This window comes from Typha angustifolia, chromosome 15 (assembly GCF_048772165.1).
Source record: "Typha angustifolia cultivar Huaian chromosome 15, ASM4877216v1, whole genome shotgun sequence".
NCBI classification, from domain to species: domain Eukaryota; kingdom Viridiplantae; phylum Streptophyta; class Magnoliopsida; order Poales; family Typhaceae; genus Typha; species Typha angustifolia.
This window is the reverse complement of record NC_133253.1, coordinates 23,119,290-23,141,909: the sequence shown is the minus strand read 5'-3', so window position 1 is coordinate 23,141,909 and position 22,620 is coordinate 23,119,290. Positions and strand designations below refer to the sequence as shown.

Sequence of the window (22,620 nt, the reverse complement as noted above, 5' to 3'; positions counted from 1 at the left end):
AGCGATCTTGGGCTTAAGCCCGGCCTGCTTGTTAAGCCCGACGGGACAAATTATTGGCCCATAAGTGCCAATTTGCGCCCATAAGTGGAGCCCATTTTGACCCGCAATTGCAAATAGATGTATCAAACCACATTTTCTAACCCTATCCAAAGGTTGTTCTCCACTGAAGACTTTCTTTCCGGTTCAAGAACTATACGCATTACAATCATAAAATGTTATAGTCTTCAGTTTCAACCCTAGAGGAGATGGTAAAAGACTTATTATGCTACTCGCCAATAAACATCATACCTAAGTCGAGCCCAATATGAACTCAAAATATCAACCTTAGCTAGCCACGAGTGAAAGATTTTGTAGTGAGGATTTACTATAGGCTGACTATGTCGATTAATTTGGGGCTACTATTAGATATATATCAACGCATCAATTATACATATATAATAACTCTCATTGCATTAGAAGATAACATAAGAAAACTATAAGACTTATGGGTATGACAGAAAATTTTTACCCTAGCTAGTCTTAGCACATAGCTTTCCTATTGTTTTGGCTATCTCCCTTTTTTTTCTAGGGTCCTCCCTAGCCATTGTCATTGTGTCTCTCTCCCCTCCTCTCTACTTCCTATCTCGTTGTCTCGTCTTGCTTGACTCGTATCCTTGTAAAAGAGGATAAGAGTGAGGGTTGGGGTTGAGGGTGGAAGCTCACCGACCTCCCACTTGTCCTGTTGTGCTTGTTGGCATTTGTTGCATCGTCATTGATATATGGGTCTAATACGGGTGGCAAGTTGGCATTGAGCCATCGTGTGGGGAGCTGGGCTTTTTTATTATCTTTTTTTTTTTGTTCTAAGTCAGCATATCATCGAATCTCTAACCCCCATAAGGTGTCGATCTTCCTCTCTCGTCTAGTTCTCTAGTAGAGTTAGATGCTTCTCAAGCGTCTTCTTTTCTATTTCTATATATGTTATAAGTTTGAAATTTTTGCTTCTCTAGTTTTTTTTTAGGATTTGTAAGGTTGTATATCTTTAAACGTCAGATCGTGATGAAGCCCTAGACATTCTATTCCGGTGAACCTTTCAAGACTGTGCTTCTTGTTGTATTTTGTCTGTATCCAACTTAATATTTATTATTAATATAATATCATTCACTATTATACTTAAACAAGAGACTTGTGTTAAAAAAAAAGTTTCCTCCTCCTACTATTTTTTTTCTATCTCTCTTTTATTTATTTATTTATCAGATTGTGTTCGAATTAAATGAAACTCCTACGGGCTTTCCGTTCCGTTAGGAACACAAAAAAAGGGCATGCTTTACGCAATCAATGCTCTCTCTCGTTAGCTCATCCGATCGCACATCTAGTAAAATATCAAAACAGTAACCACTGCTCATAGCTTAGAGATGGAGCCAGAATTGTCAACTAGGAATGATTGGCTAAAAAGGTTTCACTTCCAATTCTAAAACCAGAGACCCAAAAGTAGCCAGCCCCCTAATATTACCATGATTTGATCCAACAACCACTTACGCTCAAAACCAGTCCGCACACGTGGTACTACTCAATGTTAAACGTGGCAGTGTCGCCTTGTCGGCGATAAGTCTAATACGAAGATGACCGGAAAAACAAATTAAAAAAAAAAAAACTTACTTGTTCTTTATCAAAGTAGGTGTGCAGCCAGCCCAAACTTCGAACGTAGACAGATGACTACCAAACTAAACTTGCCTACCTTTCTATTTAAATTCAGTTCACCTGTAATAGTGCCACATGGACGTTCTCTGCAAAAAAATTAAATAATTAAAAAAAATTAAAAAAGAGAGAGAGAAAAAAAGAAGAAGATAAACTGAGAAATTTCTTTTAATTGTGTCCATAAACCTTTGTTTCAAAGTCAGATTCTTATAGGCGTGTCCACGTGGAACAAATGTCACCTACAAAGGAAATTTCCTATTTAGGTGCTTGGTTCGGAAAACACACTTAAGATGGATTAAAGATTCGAAATATCCGAAGCTATTTAAACATGAGTGAAATTTTATAAATATCACATTCACACCCATCGACATTCCACAACAACAACAATAACACCGAGGAAGAGGAAGGAAATTAAAATAAAATTAAAAAAAAAGGAAAAGGAGAATAAAATTAAAACTACTTCCCTTTTTTTTTCGTTTTTTTTTTTTTTTGGAAAAAAAACTTCCGTAGAAGATCAAATCACATCCTAACAATCTTGGCGGCCCGCACGACGGGATTCTCCCGCGCGATCGCCTCCCTCGCCGCCGCCTTGTAGTCGAAGCTGCACAGGTGTCGGTCGGAGTACCGGTGCTCCCCGCAGAACAGGTCCCCGCACCGGCACCGGAACCCGGTCAACCCCACCCTCTTCCGGCAGCTGTAGCACCGATTCACCCGGCTCGCTGGCGCCGGCGCCTCCGCGGCCGACGTCACCGCTTCCTTTGCCGCGGCAACCGGCGGCCGATCCGGGGCGGATCTCGTCTTCTGACAGAAGGAAAGGGGGGAGGAGGAGGAGGAGGGAGAGGATAGCGAAGACGCCGCCGCAGCAGAGGACTGGAAGCAACTCTGACACATGTTATTAGTGGCGGGGTTGCCGTAGAAGCCGCAGTTGTTGACGCAGAGGGTTAGGTTTTCGGAGAGTTGAAGCTCCGTCTCCTCCTTCTTGTCTCGCTGAGCCATCTGGAATCGAATTCTGTTGCTAATTTAGGTGTAGGATTGGGTTTCGGAGGTAATTGGGGGGGTGAAAGAGGAGTCTCGTGGAGAGCAAAGGGGAAGGGGAATGGTAGAGGCCTTTTAAAAGATGCGAGAGAGAAGAGAGAGGGGGGAGGAGTCGGTCGTGGTGATTGAGAAAATTTGGCAGCCACGGAACGCGTAATGGCGACATTGGTTGGAATTCAATTCCCCAAATGGGCTTGGAGAATTTTTACGATTTACGGGATAGACATTGCTTCAATAATAAGCCACCACTTTGAGGCTCTTTCCTATTTTACATTTTTTTTAAATAAATATATTACAAAACATTTAATAAACTACTTTTCTTTTTTTTAAAACTATTTTCTCATATTCAATCCCTATATTTCTTACTTAAATATATCTTATTTATCTTTAAATTTTAGTTATTCATTTTTTTTATAGTAGTTGATAATTAATATAAATAATTATGGAAGATCAATTTCTTATAATTTATACTTTTGTCACTTGGGAATCAGAAAACATTTAGGAGTATGGAGCACGTTATAATGGACCCCTAGCTTCTTCTTTTTTTCTTTCTTTTTTTTCCTCTCTTCTTTTCCTTACTGCTTACTATTCACGAGATGATATGTATTTTGACGAATATTATCAGATCAGACGCCGACCAAAGACGAGGGACCCACTTTATTACGCCGACTGTGATATCTTAGTTTGGACCCACTCGTGACTGCCGACTACGGCTGGTACACTTTACTCGCGTTTGATTCCGCGTGCACTAGGTCAGGCCCCACCAACAAGAGCAGATCGGCTGAAGTATAGAGTACACCAATTTACTACGAGTTGGATACTTGGCAGCCTTCTGAGTGATCTATTAGTATTTCTCACTAGCCATCACATTTTAAGTATGGATGGACAAACTCTTATCCGAATCTAATCGCTGGTACTATATTATCTCGGGCAAACGCCATCAAAGGTGGAGCGAGGGGGGGTTAATCTCGTAATTTTGCATATAACAGAGCTGCCATTCGCACATTAGCCGCCTAGTCTGACCCGAGATGCGATAACTTATCCTCTCACGGGAGGGATGAGAGCGTGTCGCCCTCCGAGCTGACGTGGGGTCATACGTCTGCGTGTCACCTGCGTGGAATCGTCGCGGTCCGCGTCCCAGCTGGCTCTCGGCATTCCCCCCGTGCCATCTCTTTGCCGTTCGCCCGTTCCGCTTCCTCTATTAAACCACCACATGCCTCTTCCAACCAATTAGTGCCGGCCACGTAGACTCTCACTCTGACTATCTCTCTCTCTTCCTCTGTGTGTGTGTGTGTGTATATATCATTATATTGGTTAGTTTATGGTATGTCATACTGCACAAGAAGTAGATGATCCACCGTTACTTTAGTTGTTAATAAATTATTGAATAAATATTCTATATCGGTAGTTTATAATAAGATTATTACTGCATGTATAAAGCGAAGAGGCGCTTCCACGGTACGTAGGACGTCACGGTTTGGTTTGGACAACGCGGCAGTATATATCTTCATCAGAACGTTACCAGCGAAAAGTTATACCTTCTAGAAAATACTATTCATCATTACATTGTTTCTAGACAATCGTATTGTTTAATATATCACACCCCACCAACCTTGCCCGTTATTTCGTGACTGTTAGTAAAATAATGACACTACAGATGTAATAAATAATTAATACCTTTAGCAAAGTAAAAAAATAAAATAAAGAAAGAGTTTTTTTTTAAAAAAAATCAGACTAATAATTAATTGGTGAAGGAAGCAATCCGGGAGGATCTGGTAGAAGGTGCCCTTTTTGCATAACGTGAACTCCGTCCATATCCTGACCACCCCTCACACCATGAACTGCCATCGCTTGGTCGCCATTGCGGTTCGGTATATGGCATCCCAACGAACACGGTCTTCTTTGCTGAGCGAGTTGGGCTTCCCGAGCGACTCCAAAGAAGGGAGTAGCATGCAATCTGGGTGGTAGGCCTCGATCCATAGGAAACTCCCCAAAATAGGTCGGGACGGCAGTCCGCTCGGAGGTGAAGGCTAGGAATGCTGGAGAGCGCTTGTGTAAAATTCCATGGCTCACGCCGCCGGAAGACAGAGGAGAGGGAGAGGAGGAGCAGCAACGACGGGGAGGTAGTAGGCACGGGTCTCCAGGAAATTAATGAAATTAATGTCTTTTCCTGCTGGGCCAAAATGAAATAAATATATTTCCAATCCATATACAGGGCATTTTTTCTTATATCTCAATCCGATATGAATGCCGCTTATGCTACGTCCAGCAATAAGATAGATAGGTAGATATGTAAACATGGTAAAGTTCGGAGTGTAGGTGTAATGAATCTTTAATTGTATCAATCGTGTCGAGCTGCATCCACAGCACTGTGTTCTGTACATTACATGAGCTGTCAGAACGTTTGCACTCTCCATCTTCGGTTTCCAAGAGTGAGATTAGACATTCAAAAGTGACTAGGTGAGGTGAAAAATTGAAGGCACACCTACACGGTTCCGTAAGGCCCGGCTTGGATGTGGTTTAATCGTAACTTTAGATAAAATGTTTTAAAAATTTATTAATTTTTATATCACATCAAGTGTGATCATAACACCACTACAACTACAGTTTCCGAGACTGATTTAAGCCACCTTGGCCATACTTTTTTTTAAAAAAATTTAATTCCTGGTTCTCGTGAAGTCTCTTTCTTGGGCCATACCTTTTTTTTTTTCTTCCTGTTCTAGTTCTCCTGGAGAGACAGTCTTTGCTACAGCTGATTAAAATCGTTGTTCTAAATGTTTTGCCTCCGTTTGCTCCTGAAATAAGAATTAACATTTTCTAAAATAAGTCTTCTTATATTAGTATAATGACTAAATAATCACTTAAAATTATACTGCTATAATAGTTTCTATTTCACTCTCCTCTCCTCTCCTCTCACTTCATACACTCAAATTATTTTAATTTAATAATAACAAAATTATTGTTTTAAAAAGGAGACGAAGTAACTTCTGGTGTCGGAAGGGAGAAAGGAGATTCACCCTTCTCTGTCATTAGCGTTTTTATTGGCAAAAGCTCCTTTTATAGTCAATTTTCTTATGATATCTGAAAGGGATTGGACATCTGGAAAAGAGATGCTATTTTGTGTAGACAGAAGGGAATCAAATGTCTTGACAAGACAACACTTAATAACATTCAATTTCTTTTTTTTATAAATAATTCTCTCTCCTCTCCAAAGCTAATAGTGACTCAACCGAGATAATAACCCCACAATAACTAGAGCAGGGTTCCAGACAAGTTTTTTCTTTAGTGCAAGTACCAAGATAACGCCGGAATATTGAGGTAGTGCAGGAAAGAATATAATAGTATAGATATTTTATGTATATAGTTTACATTTTTATTAATAAAAAATAATTGCAAGTACAAATTTATTAAATCTTTGTACTTCTTTAAATCTAATCAAACATATTTTAACTAGCCAATATAAAACATCACTAGTTCCTAATACAATTTACCAACTTTATAGCACATTAAATACAATTATTACTCCTTATCTAATATATAATTAAATATTAGAATAATTTATAATTTCATTATTTGACCTTATTTCTAAAGTAAACTGTTTAAAGTTTAAAAATAAGGATACCTAACTAAGTTTAGTAATCATAGCATATCCAAATGCCACCTAAGAAAGCTTCTTTTTTTTTTTTCCTAAAGGAGAAGATAAGATAAGCAATGACCTGCCATTATTACATGTTTCTTACCCTTTTTCTTTTAGTGATAAAAGCCAAAACGTGTCATTTATACATGTTATAGACCAACTAGTAGGAGCTTAACACATGCCACAAAAAGAAGAGCTGCGCATATAATATATCTAGAGACATAATCATTTTAACAAAACTTTTGACGAAACAACAAATTACTCCATTCCATACTAAGCATGTTACATGTTACCACAATTCATAAAAAAAAAACTACTGTTTTTGTACGAAAAGAGTCGGAGATCGGAGTAAGAAATGACCATAACCCAATTCAAACTTAGGTTATCTGATTAATAGTACCACAATAGCAACCCAATTGGTTGTTTTATTGCAACTGATATATCATGTATTTCTACATAGGCCCACTATTCCACTAAGCAATAAATAATTTAGGGCCTGACAAAACTGGGTGTGTGTTTTTATTGGCCTCCAGCGGCCAGTTTAACAAAAAAGTAATGGGTGATTTCATATTTCAATTTGCAGGCAATACCTTTGCATGTCGTCACCTAGAAGGCTCGGGAGAAGCTTATCCTCTCTGAGAAGCTTTGTTTTAGGAAACACCGCCTATTAACCATTAGTGTCGAAGATGGGTGAGCAATAAACAATATTGTGAAAGCAAAGTAGAGCAACAGTCTGTGTAAATTGTAATACTACAATCTTTTAAGTGTCCAAAACCTAGACTTTGCATAAACCATAGACAAGCAAAAAATCACTTTGATATTTCTCATGTACAATTATTATTTGCCTGCTTCTCAAGACTCCAAAACCATCAAAACATCATTGTGCCAACCTTATGTAAGTCTGCTACTTCACATTTTTCATCTAAGGGATTGGCTTGTTTAATAATATTTGTAATATAGAATGAGCATTACACAATCACAATTGACTCGCTTTCGCCAGAACAGATAACTTGCTCCAAGATAATCTATTCATGGACTTGATGAAGATAAACAGTGGATTATGAGAAATCAAAGTACAGCCATTAAATGATTCAGTTTTCCTTTAATGAAGCATCCAGTCGAGAGGATGGAGTAAAGCATAAGGCAAATGGAATTATGTATCACTTTCTCAAAGACAGACTCCTAAGTGAGATAAGGAGACCCTGGACAAGAAGGGTGAACAGGTAGAATGAGGGTCAAGAGCAACTGAACACTGAACAACATATCATCTGTCAAGGAAAGGCATACTCAGCAGCTTTCTATCAAATAGAACAAATACATACCCTTCACAGCCTTTGGTCAAAAATAAATTTCTTTTCGCTTGAATTTATTTTCAAGTTAATTAACTATCATAAGATTGGAGAAAGTAGATGAATCAACGATATATGGAAGTTGCTTGTCAAAGGATTAACTAGCGAATACTTGCAGCTATTATTACTATTAGTTTAAACTTTTTAGGACAAAACTGAACAGGAAATTCATAAATCACAAAGCATAGCTAGTTTCAACATCATACTAAGTTAGACGTCAAGATAAATTATAACACACAAGCATCTCTTTTAGGTAATACTATAGAGGTGATCATTAGGCAGGCCGGGCCGGGCTTTCCGAGCTAATCATACTTAAATATTTGTTTACGGTCCAACTCACCAATCACTCGAGTCGGGCAAATTTTTCGATCATGCTAGAATATTTTAGTCTGTTACCGCCCACTAGCCCATTAGATATTGAGATTGAGTTGGGTATAATGGATCTAACATAATTGGTTAAATATAAAAAATATTATATTTTATTAGACCGAGTTTAATAAGACTTATATGAAGACATTTTAGTTATCTTTCATGAGAACATACTTATATATTAATATATAGTTTATTGAATATTCAACGTGGGATTAAAAAAATTATAGGATTGAGCTATAGATGGGAATAATGGATTGAACTTCTAGGTCGGGCTTATCCCATGTCGCCCACTACCATCTCGGGCTCGGGTCGGGGGAGCGAAGGCTTAGCTCATATTGTCGACTACCATCCTGGACTCGAGCTAGGCTTAGCCCGATTAAAACTGAGCGGGTTCGGGCCAAGTTTGGGTAGGTTTGACCTAATGATCATCTCTATAATACTATTAAAGACAGTAAAATATTAAACCTAGAATTACACAGACGAGGAGAAATATAGTCTATACTGATGGGAGAAAATGAACATTCTCCACAAAATGCTAATAATAACAAGCACAAGCAATATCATTTGCATTTTACATTAGATCTCAGTATAAGTTTCAACTGTTTAAGTTCTTTATTCTAATATATTGAAAGACAGTTCCAAATAGCGGTCGGTCACCCCACAGCATAGCGTATAGGCGAGCACTAAGACGGTCTAGTATTTTTAATATATAAATAATTATATAATCTAATATATATTATATGTAAATTTTATTAAACTTAGTCAAATTAATTCACACTGCTCAGATTAAATTTAACTATTATGGTAAAATGATTCACACTTCAGTCTTTTAAAATCGGACTAGAAAGTAATGAGCCATTACAAAATCCAAACCCTACCAAGCTCCCTTTGAGGTGGAGTTAATTTTTCCCATCCACATGCGTCTCCAAAACCAAAGAGACATGTTAGAGACACGAAAGTCATGGATTGTAGTATTAGTCGATACCAAGAGTCCAAGACAGATTAGCCAATATGGATCAAAATTGGCAATAGCATATTATGATCATGAATCAAGACATAGCATCAGAGAGAGAAAACTTCTCTTTTTCTCTCCTAAGCCATTTGACGTAGATTCGACCTCAGTTGACATATGGCGAGCTCCTTCGATGAAGATCTGGCTATCACAACCTCCGACAAAACTAGAGTATGTATTTTTTTATTTCTTAACTCTTTTTATCCGACTCCTCCACTCCCTTTCTCTTTCTCTATCATCGCCTCTATTTCTTTCATCTGTTCTCTTCCTCTCTCTCTCTCTTTCACTCTATTACACGACAGTAGAGAGTGAAACAGGAATATTTGACAAAAAAAGAAATTCATTTTAATCATAAGTACATAAAATAGTTTGAGTCTTTTTGAAATACAGAGAGCAAAATAATTTTAGGCATATGTAAAGGGTGGTAAAATATATTAGCTCATTATTTCATTTGAGAGAGTGAATGGAAGAGATGCAGAGAGAGTAGTACTTTTTTTAAATTTTATATGAAAGTTATTCATAATTGTCTATAATTATTTTCTAAAATTTTATTTTTTATATTAAAAAAATATAATTTTACAGTAATTACGTATCATTTTTTTAGTGGTCATTTCTAATCCCAATTCCGATATTTTGAACTTTGCATGAAATGAAACATCACCAGGAGATTGCCTACTTTGACGATATTGTGCTTCTCCCGGTCTCTTATTCAATTCTTGCCTCCACCCAAATCACTGCTATTTCTTCCATATCTTTTCCTCCTTTCTCTCCTAAACCCTACCAAATCCGAACAAATTATACTAGGTAGTGGTGTGTTAGGCGAATAGAGATAAGGAGAGAGACTAGGAGAAAGAGAGGAGAGAGAGAGAGAGCAAGTGAGACCATTGATGATCGTTGTCTAGTTGTCAATCACAACCATTCATCCATTCGCAAGTAACAGAGAGTTGCCACTGCCATTTGATCGAAAAAGACATGATTTATAGTTAGGGATTTGCATGAAGGTTCACGGGTTTGTAAGACCGTGAAACTTCATATTTTTTCTAAAAAACTTAACTAAACCCGATCAACTACACTTGATCCTCACCACTTTTGGGGCTGTACCCACATCGGTGGCCCGAAAAAAACCTACCTAAGTAGCCCAGCCGCTGTTGGAATGCATAAGGCCTATGCATGGACCGCCTCGCCAAGACAGCCACCAAAATGTCTTTTAATACCTTGCTTTGTTCTAAAAAGCCATAAGGGAGCTAAATGAATCTTCACTCATTGTTTATAAATTCACAATTCTCGAAATCATAGGGGTTTAGACCATAAAGTGAGCAACACACCATGAAAAGAACAATCAATTTGAAAATCAATATAACTCCAATTTGTTGAGCAAAAACAGAGAACCTGAGAGGAATAACTTGCTAATACAGAATGAAATCTCCTATAAAGAAGAAATGAGCACAAGGAACATGGATTGAAGATTTAGTTAATCTCAATTTAGGTTGCCAAAATGGATGGCTTAATATAGTTGATCTGGCATGATACATATTGTTTTTTCGAATGACCGATGGCTATCCGAAAATCGATACTTAGGATCTTGACAAGGAAACATATTTCTATATGTTATATTTTTCAACATAATCATTTCAACTAATTTATTCACAAAAGGTAAAGCATGTTATTACTCACATTTCATATCCTTCTATCTTTCAATATTTCTTTCAAGATTTTCTTGTAACTACTGTAGAACATACAGCAGATGTAAAACCCTAACAAGCGCTCCAAATTAATCCCAACAAAGAATGCTCAAAATTATGAAGTATTATTGAAGACCAGTTCGTCCTACTAATCATCATGATATCTATATGATGATCCTAAAGGTAAGCAGCAAAGTTGATTCACATAAACATCGTGAATATAACTAGCAATCGAACATGGCAAATCCAAGATCTTAGATGCCTAATTCTTCAATTCCAATCAGTTTGCCCTGATCCAAATCAGAGCGACCATACAGACAATAGATCAAGAAATCGTTGCCTCACAAGTGTATCAATAGTCAACACAGTTATTCCAAACGATCAGGCATTAAAACAGAATACAACGCACAGAATAAGAAGAGAGAAAGAGAGAGACCCTAACCTCGGATCGAGAGGCCATAGGATGACATTTAACAAGAAACATTTGCGGTGGCCTTTGAGGCTTCGGCCTCGATGTAGCCGCAGATCCGCTCGACGACCTCCCTCCCCTTTGCGCTATTCTGTAAGAACCTCTCGGCACACCGCTGCTCCACCTTCTCCGCCACGGCGGCAAGCGCCGAGAGCGGCTTGCATCTAATACTCGTCTCCTGCCGGAACACGGTCCACTCCTCCGGCCGCTCCGGGTGGGGGCGATAACTCGACCGCTCCTCCACCTCGATGATGCCACGTAGGCTGGCGTTGACGGCGACGATGTCCATCTGGCGTCTCGGGGCGTCGACGTCGGAGGACTCGACGCAGTGGCAGACGACGGCGTCCTGGCCGAGGATCCGACGGAGGAGGAAGGGGAGGGGAGGTGAGCGGACGGTGATGGATCGGGTAGTGTGGAGGCGGCCGGTGGAGGGTTCGAGGCGGCGGGAGAGTGTGTGGACGTCGACGATGTGGGAGAGGACGGTGGCCGTCTCCGGATCCGTGAACTTGCGCCACGCTGCTGTGGTCACGCGATCCCAGGGGTGGCGGTACACGTGCTCTTGGGTGTACGCGCGGACCATCGGGGACTGTGGAAGAGAGAAGGTCTTAGGGTTTGGGAGAGCAAGTAATGTCGAAGACGACTAGACGAGAGAGAGGGCAAGAGATGGAGGTAGGAGTTGAATATATTAGTAAAGGCCTTGCAACGGAGAGGGAGGCAGCGGTACTTGAACCGGAGGTTACTGAAAGCGAAGGATCTATATAAAATTATAAATTATAAACTTGGGGCGGTGTAGCGGAGTGGAATGGTCTCTTTCTAATTCGTGCGGCCCAAACAAGTGGACTGGGCCTTCGGCTGTGCCTTAATATATTTATATGTAATAAAACCTAAATTAAACAATGATGAATGTCTATGACCCATTTAATGACAGATTTACATCTTCTTTTTTAACACTAATTACTAATATAATTTGTTGGCAAATACTTCTTTACCACTTTATAACTTTCGATCTTATTATGTTCGGACGATTTGTTGACACTAAAGTATCACTTACATAGTTACATTACAAGAATCGAATTCAAGGATTTTAATACTTCATTAAATGACCACTTAGTCATTAAAGATTGTATTCACGGTTACATATAAACTTTTAAGAGATGTGTTAGAAAATCTAAATTATATTCTCAGTTTACTAATGGGCATTAGCTGAACTTGTACGATTGAATCTGAATAAATGTTTTGACAATAGATTTTGTCAAAATAAAAAATAAAAAAATTGTTGATAATAGAAACAAAAATAAGGCCTAATTAATATATAGGTTAGACGGCAAATTAAGTCCAAACTCATTTAGCGTCTCAGATAAAGATAATAAATCTTCACCCCAATTACTGTCATTGAGTTTTATCTGCATGAAATCGAAGAAGTTTTCTTTTCTATCCTATAAAAGATAACATATTTCAAGGTGTACTAATATGTTCATCCAACGTATGTGTGTGTATATATATATATATATATATATATATATATATATATATATATAAAATATATATATATATAAAAGAAGGCGGGAGATATGCGATCTCTATCCTCGAATACAAAACCCAAATCCTCCCTCTCCTCACTATCTTTATCCATCTCCTCCTCTCCTCCTCCTCCTCTCGCATCTTCTCTGTGGGGATGGGGAGGAAGCGTGAAACTAGCGCTTCGGAAGAGGGCGAGAACCAAAATCAAGATAGGGGACGCAGCAAAGAATCCAACAATGTGAAGAAGTGCGTGTATGAGGTAATTGAGAATAGATTTCTATTTATCTCCACGATCCTCTCCTTCTGTTAGCTTGGCAGATCGTTTCTTGATCTCGCCAACGTTGCCTTGAATGAATTGATATCTGATACGTTTTTTCTTCCTGGCGATTGTGTACTTTTCAATGCCATGTATCAAGGGGTCATTTTTAGTGGATGGTCGAGTGATTCTATTGCAAGACGTCAAGCGTTGTGCCTGAGCTTGCAGAAGGGAGACAAAGAGTTGACAAGTAGATGTGCCATTTTATCATGGATTAGAATGACAAGAAACTATGCCTTCTGAGAGATGTTTGAGTTGAAATCTTTTACAGCGGTTAAAAGCTTACATCCGCTTCCTTTAGGGGTGAATTGGTTGATAACAACTGAGATGTTATAGTTAATAATGTATGTTTGGTGATTGGCTGCACTAGAACAATGAAATGGGGAGGTTTTGACAACATTTCAGAGTTCATCAATGCAGTGAAAAGCGACCAAATGTTATATCTGGCCATATCAAATATAATTGGTCAGGATGATTTTAAGAAATTGACCAATATAAGATAATAATAAACTGATTTGTTATTATTTTTTTTTACTGAAAAGGATTCCATCCTCTGTTTGCTGTTAGCTTTCTTTTGACAGTGTGTTGCAACTATGGCTTTATTCCAGTTGGGTAAACTGGCTATATCTTGTGATTCAGTGTACTTGTATTTTGGGTGGTCTGGAATTAGCAGGGTGGGTGAGATGATACTTTTCTCACATTTTGTATAGTGTTGATAGCTTTTTTGTCTAATTTTGGTGATGGCAATGTATAGATGTGTGCTGTTCACCATACTGGTAGATACAAATAAGGATTGGATTCTTTTTCTTCTTTAGAAAAAAACATACATTGTTTGATGCTTACCGTGTAATATGCTATTGCTAAGGTTCTAATTAACCAGAAAAGCAATAGTTAATTTGCTACTTTGCTTCTTTCTGAACGAGGGTGTGTTTGGTGCTTATTATTATTACCTTTTGATTATCGTAGAATTTGAACTTTCTGGAAAGGTTTTCTGCAAAGCACACTCAATTAGATTTCTTGTAGATTCTTGGTGTGAAGAGGTCAGCTTCACGGCAGGATATAAAGGAGGAATACTACAAGTTGGCCTTGTGCTTACCAACTGCTTACATCCAGATAAAGTTCCTGGTGATGATGTGCACTGCTATCCATGGTTTTTCTTATTCTGAAAATTATTGTCCATGGTTTCAAAGTTCTGTTTTCATGCTTGAATTGTTCTCACTTCTTTAACTGACTGGTTACATTCTTGTACAGGAATGCAAAGAAAAGTTTCAGCTTTTGTAGAATGTGATGTCAATTCTCAGTGATGAGGGAAAATTGGAAATTTTATGATCAAACTGGTTATGTATAGATGTTGTAAGTCACTGTTTAATCTTATCATCAAGATTTGTTCAACAATATTCCTGTCTTCTTATTGAAGTTTATTCCATCTTGATTAGGCCCTCTCTGGTGAATCTATTAAAAATCTGCAAGAGATATTCAGATCAATGTTCAGAAAGGTACAGCTCAGTTACTCTGATATAATAACTCAGAACTTAGGCATGATCATGTGTTCTCCATTTGGCAACTCCTAGTCGCTAGTGATATAATTTTAGGCGAATGAGTTACTATTACCCAATTATGCAGCTTGTTGACATAATTATTCAACATGCCAGACTTTTATGTTCTATGCTATGTTCTGATCCGAATGTGGACTCTCATCGATTCAAGGAAACTATTCGATAAAGCGAGAACAAAAGGTACGCTCTGTTGTGTTATACTCATGACCTTGCATTTCTAACATCGTTACTTCTCAACATGTAAGTTCCGGAGAGAAAAAAAGATCATGTACTGTATTATGTTTCAAACAAACAATCAAATGGTAGCGACTGATACCTTTCTAATCTGGGAATCATACACTCTCGTTAGTTGCTTCAAAATATTTGATGGTGTTCTAATAATCTAACGTTCTATACTTTTCTGGGAGGACTAATCAGATTTGCTTTTGATTTCTCTTTCTTATAGGAGAATTTAAGAAGACTTAAAGCATATGAGACATGGTCAAAACAAGTTTCCATGACAAAAGCACCTAGTGATACTCTTGTGAAACAGGGAAAGTGAGTTTTCTAGTAAAAGCATTTGCAGTCACTAGGTTACTATTACTTGTATGAACATACCATCTCTCATCTTTCGCAGATCAAAGAAGTGTCCAATTACAGATCAAAGAATTTCAGAACGGATGACAAAGACTTAAAAATGCTGAGGTACAAAAAGGCGAAAAACCTAGTGATCCACCTCCATGGTTCTACGGTAACACTCCTTATCCAAGTATAAATTCATCACTTCAGTGATGACAGTGTCTAAGCTAAGATGCAGTTTTATTTGTTTCCTTTTGTTAGTACTTTTTAGTTCTCTGCCAACTCTTAAGAATAGTGTTTCTCTGATGGTTGTTTGAATCTTACTGTTAGATGTCAGGTTTAACAATTTTCTGCCATCTTATGTTGCTACCTTTGCTTCAAAAACTTGCCAGTGGATTAAATTTAGCAACCATTTTTTTTTTAAACTTCGTCCAAATTCTCCTCACTTGACAGCAACCAGGCAACCATAGCAATTGCCAACCTACCTGCCAGTTTATCCAAATTTCGACAAAATTTTCCAATTGTAAAACTGTTAGCTTGATGGGAAACCAATTAGAGCTGTGTCTTATCTGCTCGAGTCCAGATTAGACCACAGATCGATCCAAACTATTTCGCACCAATTACTTTTAACACCTTATCCATTCATGAAATTAGAACACCCTTTTCAGCTCAACCCCGCCTCCACCAGCAAAGAACAGCGAACCCCCACCGCTCGGGTTAAATCCCCCGATCCCGACCGTCCATCAACTTCCTCAACTCCGAATCATTATGATCCAACGGGTACCAACTCCACGTCGAGCAATGATTCCCTCCTCCCACGTTCACATCGCAAGCAACCTCTCTCTCTCTCTCTACCCCCCTCCCCTCCCTTTTCCTTTTCCATTTAAATACTCGCTCCAAAATTTAAAACTTAAAACAAAGAAAGGAACCAAAGGCAGCAAAGAAGGAAGAAGTATAAAGCCCGGTTCCTCTCCATGCCTCGTCGCTTCCATCTCAAGCCATTATTATTGTCACCACTTGAGAGCTCTCCCTCTCTTTCCTCATCCCTCTCGCGTGATACCCTGCGTTCTGATGTACCCGCAGTGAGTCTCATTTAATTCAGCTTCTCTCCTCTTCTTCCTTTTTAAATGGTGCGGAGAGGCGTTGGATCCAAGGGGAGGATGGAGTGGGGAGGAGAAGAAGAGAAGTACGAGATCGTGGAGCAAATCGGGAGAGGGGCCTTCGGAGCCGCCTTTCTCGTGATCCACAAGACCGAGCGGAAGAGGTGAGCCGTCCGTCTCTCGGGATTCTTCTCACTTTAGCCGTCGGATTAGTACACGATCACGATTTCCCCCTCTTTTAGGTATGTCTTGAAGAGGATACGATTGGCGAAGCAGACCGAGAAATTCCAACGCACAGCTTATCAGGAGGTTGGTAACATCTTAACCGTCGAATTCTTACTAATCTTTTGGGTAATTGATGGGTTTGTGCAATAGATGGCTCTGATGGCGACTTTGAGCAATCCATACATCGTGGAGTACAAGGACGGTTGGGTAGACCAGGTGCTTAATTAATACCTTTCGGGTTACTTGATTTTATGTTAATACTCCGTTGTTAAATTAACTTAATTTATCTCCATTTTCCAGGGGAATTCTGTGTGCATTGTGACAAGTTTCTGCGATGGTGGAGACATGTATGTCTTCCTTGATCGCAGCTTATATCCTTCTATTACTTTCTCTCATTCTCACGTAAAGTAATGCAGGGCGGAGAAGATAAAGAAGGCCAGAGGAGTACTATTCTCCGAGGGAGTAAGAAAATAGCATATTTGTGCAACAATTAGAAGAGTTCAAGAATCGATGCGATTAAATCTATATCTTGTGTTACAGAGGGTGTGCAAATGGCTGACGCAGTTACTTCTGGCAGTTGATTACCTGCACACCAACCGTGTGATACACCGCGATCTTAAGGTATAACCAGCTAGCTATAAGGAACAGTTCAGGTGGAAGATTTAAATTTTGCTCATCAATATTTTTTTTATGTTTCTTTTCAGTGCTCGAATATATTCTTGACGAAGGACGATGACATCCGGCTTGGTAAGAAGTAAACTAGAAGAAGAGATTGATTGGAAGAAAAGAACTAACTGTAGCTGTGTCACAGGTGACTTTGGACTCGCAAAATTGCTCAATACGGAGGATCTTACTTCTTCGGTATATTTCTTTCATCTTACTCGTCAGAGGTTCAGTAAGTCGATGAAAGAAGGTCATAATATAGTTGATAAATAGAACCTGAATCTTCTTTACATATTATCGTGCAGTTCACCAAAATTGATATTAGGATATCATACATCATTTGAAAGTAGAATTTGCCAACAAAACCAGCATAATTCATACTATCGAATGCAGAAGAAATACTCGACTCAGCCGTGTTATGTCCATTAATTCTGTAGGTCGTCGGAACTCCCAACTACATGTGCCCTGAGATACTTGCAGATCTACCTTATGGCTACAAATCAGATATCTGGTCGCTAGGTGAAGTTTCTGAATCCATGTTTTGTTGGTGAGAATATCGATATACCTGAATCTGATAAACAATCTGAATTTATAACTTCATCTTCTTTCTTATAATGTACCAGGTTGCTGTATGTTTGAGATTGTAGCACATCGTGCTGCATTCAGAGCTCCGGTAAGTGCATAGGAGATCCCCACTAATGCCTGTGGAATAAGTAAAACTATCTATCTTAAGAATATTAATATCTTTGAACAGGACATGGCAGGACTGGTTAACAAAGTAAACAGATCTTCAATATCTCCAATGCCCACTGTATACTCATCAGCATTGTAAATATCCTGGCCCAGATAGATCATTTGCTAATCTAATTATGGCATCTATATTATATGCACCCTTTGACACACATAAGTTTTTATGTTGATATCATTCAGATATTTATATACAGTTTATGAATGACAGGAAGCAATTGATCAAATGTATGCTGAGAAAAAATCCAGAACGCAGACCGACTGTAAGTCTCAAAAACTCGTTTCCAGAATAATCAGATGCTGCCAAACTTTACTCATTTATATGGCCTCCTATATGTCAGGCTTCAGACCTGTTAAGGCAACACTGTTTGCAACCTTACCTTGCTGAATACTGCAATCCCTCTTCTCTCTACCTTCCTATAAGATCTACCAACAATTTACAAGAGAAACACACATTAAGGCAAAACTCTGGCCAAAAGCGAGCAGGTAAAACTACAAGATGCAGTGAAAATGGCGGAGATGCAAGAAAACAGTCGGAACACGTTGAAGAAAAAGAAAAGATTGTCAAGAAGTCATCAGATGATTCAATTAATAAAATTCCTGATATTGACTCTGCTGACAACTTAAACAATGGTGACATCAAGAGAGTTAATCCCAGAAATTCACAGAGATCCAGGAATGCATATATTGAGAAAACAGAACAGCAGTATAATGGATGTCCATTCTTTCAAACCACGGAAGAGCAATCAATATCCGAAGACAACCAACACATTAGTGATAATATTGTTAGTGTGCTTATAGCGCAAGGACAAACTGGAGAACTGCAGAAAGATCTAAGCAGCATATTGCCAGTGAAGGTGGTTCCAATTGACACCATAGTTGCAATGCTAGATTACACAGCAGTACCATGTAAACCATCGGTTAACGGCGGTGAGGAAGCTGGCCAACAAAGAACAAAATTTGAGCAAGATGAGGTAGGAGGGGTTCCAGAAGAAGTATCATCAATCAGCACATTAACTCTTGTGCATGGAGATGGCACACACGTAGAGTGGGATGGTTTGAACATTGTGCAACAGAGAGCTGATGCCCTGGAATCTCTCCTTGAACTTTGCGCAAAGCTACTGGAACAAGAGAGACTCGAAGAACTTGCTGGTGTTTTAAGACCATTTGGTGAAGAAGCTGTATCCTCTAGAGAAACAGCAATCTGGTTGACAAAGAGCCTCATGTCCGAACCCAAATTTGGAAAGGTCTCCCAAATTAATAAGTGGAGTAGATGATTCTTCTCTAGGTCTGAGACGGTAAGACTATATTTACATTTGTAATGATGAGGATATGTTTTGCCACGGGCGTTGCGATATTTAAATTTGCCAATAAAAAGGTGGTTTTGATTGAGTCTGTGAAGCAAATAACTTACAACATTTGGCATAAAGATTACCAGGAGAATTTAACTTCAAACCAAGCAGGCCACCATGGAAATAGTGAAATAAAAATAGTGGCACAATCAAAAGTCATTTATATTACCTACTTTAACAATACAAAATAGAATCATTTAAGTTTGACATGATTCCTTATTATTGCGAGCAATCCATCAACTGTGAACATAACCGTGGCAAAGAGGATTACCCAATTAAGACCCTCCCCAGCTATCTCATTCATCTCAACCACACCGTAGTCAAAGACCCAGCAGAGATGCCCACAATGCAGCACAAGGTGAGCACGCGAGTCCTCAAGAACAATGTATTCAGATTCTTCGAGACCTGTAGAGTGAGGGTCAAAATCTGCAGCCTTCCCTGCTCCTCCATCTTCCTGAAGAAGGTAATCGGCTTGAGCGTCCGCCGCATCAAGAATGCCACCGAGAAGGGAAACGCGAAGGCGACAAGCCCCTGGAGGGAGACCTCATCGGAGGGCTTGACGGCGTAAATTATCCAAGCGCCGAGACCGAGGTGGGCAACGCCCAAGAGCGCGATGGCAGAGCTGAGATCATAAATTGACTTTCGCAATTTGTCGAGCACTTGGCGGGTCTCTTCCGCAAGGGCGGAGACGTCGCGCTCGACCGTGGGGCCAACGATTTCTTGGTGACGGAGCTCGTCAGGGGCTTCTGGTTGCTTGCTGGCATCATCCTTGCTCTCCGGAGCGGTGGAGGAGAAATCTCTAGTAACCAAGTTGGGATTTTGGCATCTGGGTTCGTGAAGAAATCGAGATACAAGACTTGGGCTTCTAAGGTTTGGGGTTGTAGATGTCGGTGATTGATGGACAAGAGATCGGAACTGGAATCTGGAGAACGCAGCATTAGACGAGAAGGGATAGAGATTGGAGCGGATGGAGATGGGATTTGTGGGTTTCGGATTGGAGAGAGCTGCGAGGTGGGGTGTGGATTGGAAGAAAGTTGGCTTTACTGTAAGAAATCTAGTAGGGTTTGCTCTGCGACAGAGAAAGGAGGCCATAGTGTAGCTAATAGCTTTGCTGTTGCCTCGGATTGGGGAAGGAGACGGAGATCAAGTTGGAAGACTCCCAGTAGATTTGTGTGCGCTTGTACTGCATGAGATTGTTTATAATCAAAACTTCGCCCATCGTTTTTTGTTCTTAGTTTGATTAGCCAATAGTTTGCGTCTAGTGATTAGCGACGACGGAAACGGAAAACCCCGTGTCTCAAGGACTTTCTCTGCAGACATACCAAATCTAATTAAACTAATTGATATTTTTATCATAAAAATTAGGTGATAAAAATCATATTTAAAATTTGGATTCTTTTTTTTCTCATTTATAATTTAAGAGAAGTTCTCATTTGTTTGTATGCTCCTCTAAACTAAATATTTACATGTATACTCATCCAACCATATACATAAATATTTATTTGATTAGTTTTCAAGTTAAATTTCAATAATTTAATAAAAAATATATAAATTCATCCTTAACCAAGAGAAATTTATAAAAGCTGGAATAAGACTATAAGTACACATTTTTTGAAGGGTATATATAAATAAATAAGAGGTTTTTGATGAGTATGTGTGCAAATTTAAAATAAATAAGGAAAAGACTTCTCGCTCTACACAAAGTTTAGAAATGGGCCTTAGGGTTCCTTGCATCATATATTAAGTGGGTTAGTCTGATTAAACTGGGCCATATGGCCCAAATGCTGACCTACGGGGTGCGATCACAGTTCACAACTTTGATGGATAATTAATGAAAGGAAAGGAAGAGAGATGGTGATTAATTAGAATAATTTGATGAGAATAATGTGACTGCTCAATAATAAGTAATAACAAATTATGGGTTCCTTTATTCCATGCAGAAGTCCACAAACCAAAATTAAATCCAAGCAAATCGATAAAGAAAGAAAGAAAGGAAGAAAGGAAGAACGAGACTAGTGATAAATGTATATCGAGTCTTTCAAAACATAATAAGAAGAAAATCTATTCCATTCAAAACTCCCACGTTCCTCTTCTTCTTCTTCTTCTTCTTCTTCTTCTTCTTTCCTTTTCCTTCTCCTTTTCTGAGGCTTACTGCAAGTAATAGGCAACGAAGGAGAGAAGGGAGGCTCCGAGCACCGCACCGACGCCCGGGGCGACGGCGAAGGAGCCACTGACAGGGCTAGGAGCCGGCGCATCGGCGGCGAGGGCCGCAGAGGCCGACGCGGCGGCGACAAGGACGGCGCAGGCGATCTTCTTCATCTCCATTGCTTATGATCGATCGACGGATTCGCCAAGGAGATGAAAAGAAGATGGTCTCTTTTATTTATTCCTACTTAGCTCCTTATTCTTCTCTCCTCTTCTTCTTTGCTTGCCTGAGGAGGGAAGAGGAGGAATGGAGGAGGTTTTATAGGTGAAATTGTCGCTCTGGGGTAGTTATTATTGGACGACTAGGATTGCTTTTGGCATTTGGGGTGGGTTTTTCTAATAGTAGGTGGTGGTCATGTGTGGTGTTTTTGAGAGGAAGTTTTACTACGTGCGTGCATGTGCATGGTTTCTTGACCGGATCGTCCGGTGGAGGCCGAGTTAAAAGAAGAATTAACCACATAAATTGACAATTAATCATAGCGTTGGGCTGGCAATCTAAATAATTAAACATTAATCGCCTTTATTATATTACCAAACTTTATACGCATCTTCCAATCCGTCTGCGACACGTCACGTACGGGCCTCCGATTCGATTAGGAAGTAACAGCTCGAATGCAGCATTAATAGAATGGAATTAATGGGAATTTTTTTTGAGATTTATTGCAAAGTATTTGAGTGGAATCGAACTTTTAGGGCTGTCACGGGACGTAATCTTGTGGAATAAAAGGGAACGAATAGTTAAATTATGTGTTTACATGTAGCAATCACGGCTTGGGGTATCTTATTGTTGTGGGCCTCGGCCTCACTGGAAGCCCAATAATAATAAGCTCAACTCACATTGGGTGGAATTAGAGTGTGGGCTGTGGGTCCCAAGCCATGTGATCCACTTGATTCCGGCCACCTGGATGCTCGCAAGAAAGGAATAATTAGTGAGTAGGATAACTGAGTTGGATAAGTAATCGGGAAGTATAATAGACGAATAAGGCACATGTGGTCGGTGAGTGTGGTGGCATCCCGTGTGGACCCACTGAGTTAGCTTAGCCGTTAACTGGGTTTCTCGATGGTTGATGGGAAGTAGGATAAGATCATGATAATTTCCTACTAATCCATTAATTTACGGTGTTTAAACGAGGAAAATGGATTTAAA

At 39.3% G+C, this 22,620-nt stretch overlaps 4 protein-coding genes across 10 annotated transcripts; 1 reads left to right on the top strand and 3 right to left on the bottom strand.

Moving 5' to 3' along the window:
• Window positions 1-1,993: 1,993 nt before the first annotated feature.
• LOC140778127 (zinc finger A20 and AN1 domain-containing stress-associated protein 1) lies at window positions 1,994-2,792 on the bottom strand. The gene has a single exon (XM_073122693.1). The coding sequence runs from the start codon at window positions 2,668-2,670 to the stop codon at window positions 2,194-2,196; it is 477 nt and encodes a 158-aa protein (XP_072978794.1). The 5' UTR covers window positions 2,671-2,792; the 3' UTR covers window positions 1,994-2,193.
• Window positions 2,793-6,702: 3,910 nt separating this feature from the next.
• On the bottom strand, window positions 6,703-11,930 carry LOC140779190 (uncharacterized). The gene is made up of 2 exons (XM_073124178.1): window positions 11,204-11,930; window positions 6,703-7,010 (listed from the first exon to the last, which is right to left on the bottom strand). The coding sequence occupies exon 1, from the start codon at window positions 11,808-11,810 to the stop codon at window positions 11,232-11,234; it is 579 nt and encodes a 192-aa protein (XP_072980279.1). The 5' UTR covers window positions 11,811-11,930; the 3' UTR covers window positions 6,703-7,010; window positions 11,204-11,231.
• Window positions 11,931-12,873: 943 nt separating this feature from the next.
• LOC140777783 (serine/threonine-protein kinase Nek6-like) lies at window positions 12,874-19,308 on the top strand. 7 transcript variants are annotated; one of them, XM_073122126.1, is made up of 19 exons: window positions 12,874-13,010; window positions 14,091-14,192; window positions 14,319-14,420; window positions 14,504-14,563; window positions 14,720-14,803; window positions 15,069-15,160; window positions 15,240-16,445; window positions 16,524-16,590; window positions 16,657-16,722; window positions 16,807-16,853; window positions 16,923-16,968; window positions 17,047-17,127; window positions 17,211-17,253; window positions 17,318-17,367; window positions 17,607-17,688; window positions 17,793-17,842; window positions 17,924-17,997; window positions 18,128-18,179; window positions 18,258-19,308. In XM_073122126.1, the coding sequence occupies exons 7-19, from the start codon at window positions 16,309-16,311 to the stop codon at window positions 19,191-19,193; spliced, it is 1,731 nt and encodes a 576-aa protein (XP_072978227.1). In that variant the 5' UTR covers window positions 12,874-13,010; window positions 14,091-14,192; window positions 14,319-14,420; window positions 14,504-14,563; window positions 14,720-14,803; window positions 15,069-15,160; window positions 15,240-16,308; the 3' UTR covers window positions 19,194-19,308. The 7 variants fall into 7 exon arrangements, with proteins under 7 accessions (XP_072978227.1, XP_072978230.1, XP_072978225.1 ...); XM_073122124.1 differs by lacking the exon at window positions 12,874-13,010 and adding an exon at window positions 13,894-13,991; XM_073122125.1 differs by lacking the exon at window positions 12,874-13,010 and adding an exon at window positions 13,894-13,991 and having other exon boundaries at window positions 14,091-14,217.
• Window positions 19,309-19,368: 60 nt separating this feature from the next.
• LOC140777785 (uncharacterized) lies at window positions 19,369-20,506 on the bottom strand. The gene has a single exon (XM_073122131.1). It carries the CDS (start codon window positions 20,358-20,360, stop codon window positions 19,569-19,571), a length of 792 nt encoding a protein of 263 aa, XP_072978232.1. The 5' UTR covers window positions 20,361-20,506; the 3' UTR covers window positions 19,369-19,568.
• Between the last annotated feature and the right edge of the window lie 2,114 nt (window positions 20,507-22,620).